This window comes from Dreissena polymorpha, chromosome 3 (genome assembly GCF_020536995.1).
Source record: "Dreissena polymorpha isolate Duluth1 chromosome 3, UMN_Dpol_1.0, whole genome shotgun sequence".
Taxonomy (NCBI): Eukaryota; Metazoa; Mollusca; class Bivalvia; order Myida; family Dreissenidae; genus Dreissena; species Dreissena polymorpha.
Window position 1 is genome coordinate 92,185,136 of NC_068357.1, and position 2,686 is coordinate 92,187,821.

General features: G+C 32.3%; 1 protein-coding gene across 1 annotated transcript; it reads left to right on the forward strand.

Annotated features, from left to right (window-relative positions):
- The first annotated feature begins 286 nt into the window (after nt 1-286).
- On the forward strand, nt 287-1,318 carry LOC127872402 (melatonin receptor type 1A-A-like). The gene has a single exon (XM_052415732.1). It carries the CDS (start codon nt 287-289, stop codon nt 1,316-1,318), a length of 1,032 nt encoding a protein of 343 aa, XP_052271692.1.
- The last annotated feature ends 1,368 nt before the right edge of the window (nt 1,319-2,686 follow it).

The following is a 2,686-nucleotide window of genomic DNA, read 5'->3' on the forward strand; positions in this document are numbered from 1 at the left end:
CTGATATTCTACCCATTGAATAGGTGGTGTGATTTAGTTACGTTTTTACAAACTAAACTGTGATTGTTGCGGATGCCAAAACGACTATTAAACGACTATCAAAGTAATAATTTGATTTAATTATATAATAAATAAATAATAAATAATAATTACAATATTATTTCACTATTTCGATAGGTGCAAAATATAAACTTTACTTGCGTAGAACGGCGTGTAAAACTACAATGAAAATAACTAAAATGAATAGATTGAGTGTTTTTAAATAATGAATAATAAAATTTGAAACATGTCACTGAATATGTCAAATTCAACATTGGTGACGTCCGCCGGTCCCTCAAGGACCAGCATGTATATTGGAGCGGGTATAATGCTCGTGACTTTAGTTCTAGGCATAGTCGGTAATATACTTATAATGATAGTCATATCTCTACGAAAAGACCTCACAAATATCATCCACACATTTGTTGTGAGTCTGTGTATAAACGAAATCATAAATCTGAGTTTGAACAACACGCTTGTTACTAGTTCTTACATTACGGGAAGGTGGCCAACAGGCATGCTGGGATGCGAAATGTCCACCCATTTTACTGTTTTACTAATGGGGTCCTCATTGTGGCATACGGCGCTCATCGCAATTCATCGCCTCATCGTCGTCGTCTTCAACAACTTCTATAAGAAGATTTCGAAAAAGGGCTACACTATATTCGTACTGGTGTTTTGCAGAGTTGTTCCACTGCTCTTTTTATGCCAGCCGTCGCTTGGACATATGGCATATTACGAACCAAAACTAATAAGATGTATTGTGAAGAAAAACTATGGACCGTTCACACTACTTGTGAGTATCTTTCTGATGATGATCCCATCCCTTATTTTGATTGTCTGCTATATTGCCATTTTCATCAAGGTTCATCAGTCATCACAGGCATTCCGCGCACATCGACATAAAGAATGGCTTAAACGTGAGATCCAGATTACGAAAATGTTCGGAATCGTATTTCTCCTGATCATGGTTGGATACATACCATATGGCATAGTTCGAGCAATAGATAAGACTCTTTCATACGACTCGGATTTCTATGTATTCATCACCGTATTTTTCGCCGTTGCCAATTGTTTCAACCCTGTCGTGTATGGTGTGATGGACAGACAGATAAGAAGCGCGTGTCTCGAGGTGTTTCGCTGGCGACGCTTGGTAATAGATGACACCCAGGCTTCCCCTGAGTTTCTTCATAAGGAAACGATGACAATCCACACTAGAATGTCGGTGGAAATAGATGACTGTACAGCGAGAAGTAATATGATCCAGTTAGAGTCATAGATCATTTAAATAGTTGCTACACATGTGGCTGTGTTGTTTCGTATGTGGTCCAATATGTATGCTTTAGTTTATTGCTTACAACATAATAAAACAAGCTCTGTGAAATCTTTTGTTTGTAAAGATTATTTAAACAGTATTAAAGTTGTTTGACCCATAAGCATATGAATTTTGAGAATGGAATATTGTAAAAAAAATCAAATTAAACTTGTATAATGACTCGTTTGAAAATTCGTCTTGCGTCCAATAAAAATTTAATTTTAATAAACCCATTTTTTAAATTATTATGTCTTAAGATAAGTTTTATTTCTTGGTATGTGTTTTGCTGAATGAATTGTATTGTAACCTTATTTTTTTAAGTTTACATAATGTGCCATTGAAATATCGTTAACTGTTTGGAAAAAAAATAATTTATAATAAACAATGAAATTAATTACAAAAATCAGCGATCATATAATTATATTTGCATAAATTATGGTATGATATCTAAGGTATCACTTTTTTATTGTTGAATTATGTGTTTCTATAGAGAAATTGTCTAAGCTCATATTGATTGAGTATCTACATTTTTTCAGGTACCCCAAAACGAAGAACAATTCGATGTTCATGTAAACATGAATATAAGCACCGTTGTAACATAGTTTATATAAGAATTAGAATACAAATACTTAAAATTAAAAAAAGAATTTCAATTAGATGTCAAAATGAATAAACACGTTTGCTATGTGTGTTCACAAAATATTCATGTTTAGAAATTTCAACGTCATAATATCTACACTTATAAAGGATTTCACAGAAATATACAATATTTGTATATAGCCTCACAATACATCTTTGTGTTGACAATATCAATTTAAATAGTTTAACGCACTTAAGTTAATAAACGAAGTACAGCTTATATCAAGGTTGGAAAATTAAGCGTTTATATAGTTATTGTCACTTTCGGGAATTTGAAAAACGACAACATATTTTTATAATTACGTGAAACCTCCCTTTGACCAACCTTTCACTGAAATATTTATGAATTTAAGGTATTAATGCCATTTGTGATGCAAAATGTATTGAAAATATCAACAGCGATAGTTGACGATTGTTTATTCTTAAGTTGGTTTTTGCAGACTTGAGCCCTAAATATGACAAAAAATGCTCTTTCTGGTTAGTGTATTACATTATAGTTTATGTCAATATAGTGTGTAATTTTAATGATGTTAATTCAATATACGTATCAGATTGATCATAGACATACAGTGTCTTTTGTAATTATGAATCTTCATCTTTGTGTTTAGCTTAAGTTTGTACATGACACATTTGCGAAACTTTCACAACATTCCATGGATGCAAAATTATTTAATAATGCCTTGATCTAAAACA

Coding starts and splice junctions, on each gene's coding strand:
- LOC127872402 (XM_052415732.1), top strand. CDS start 287: ATGTCACTGAATATGTCAAATTCAACATTGGTGACGTCCGCCGGTCCC.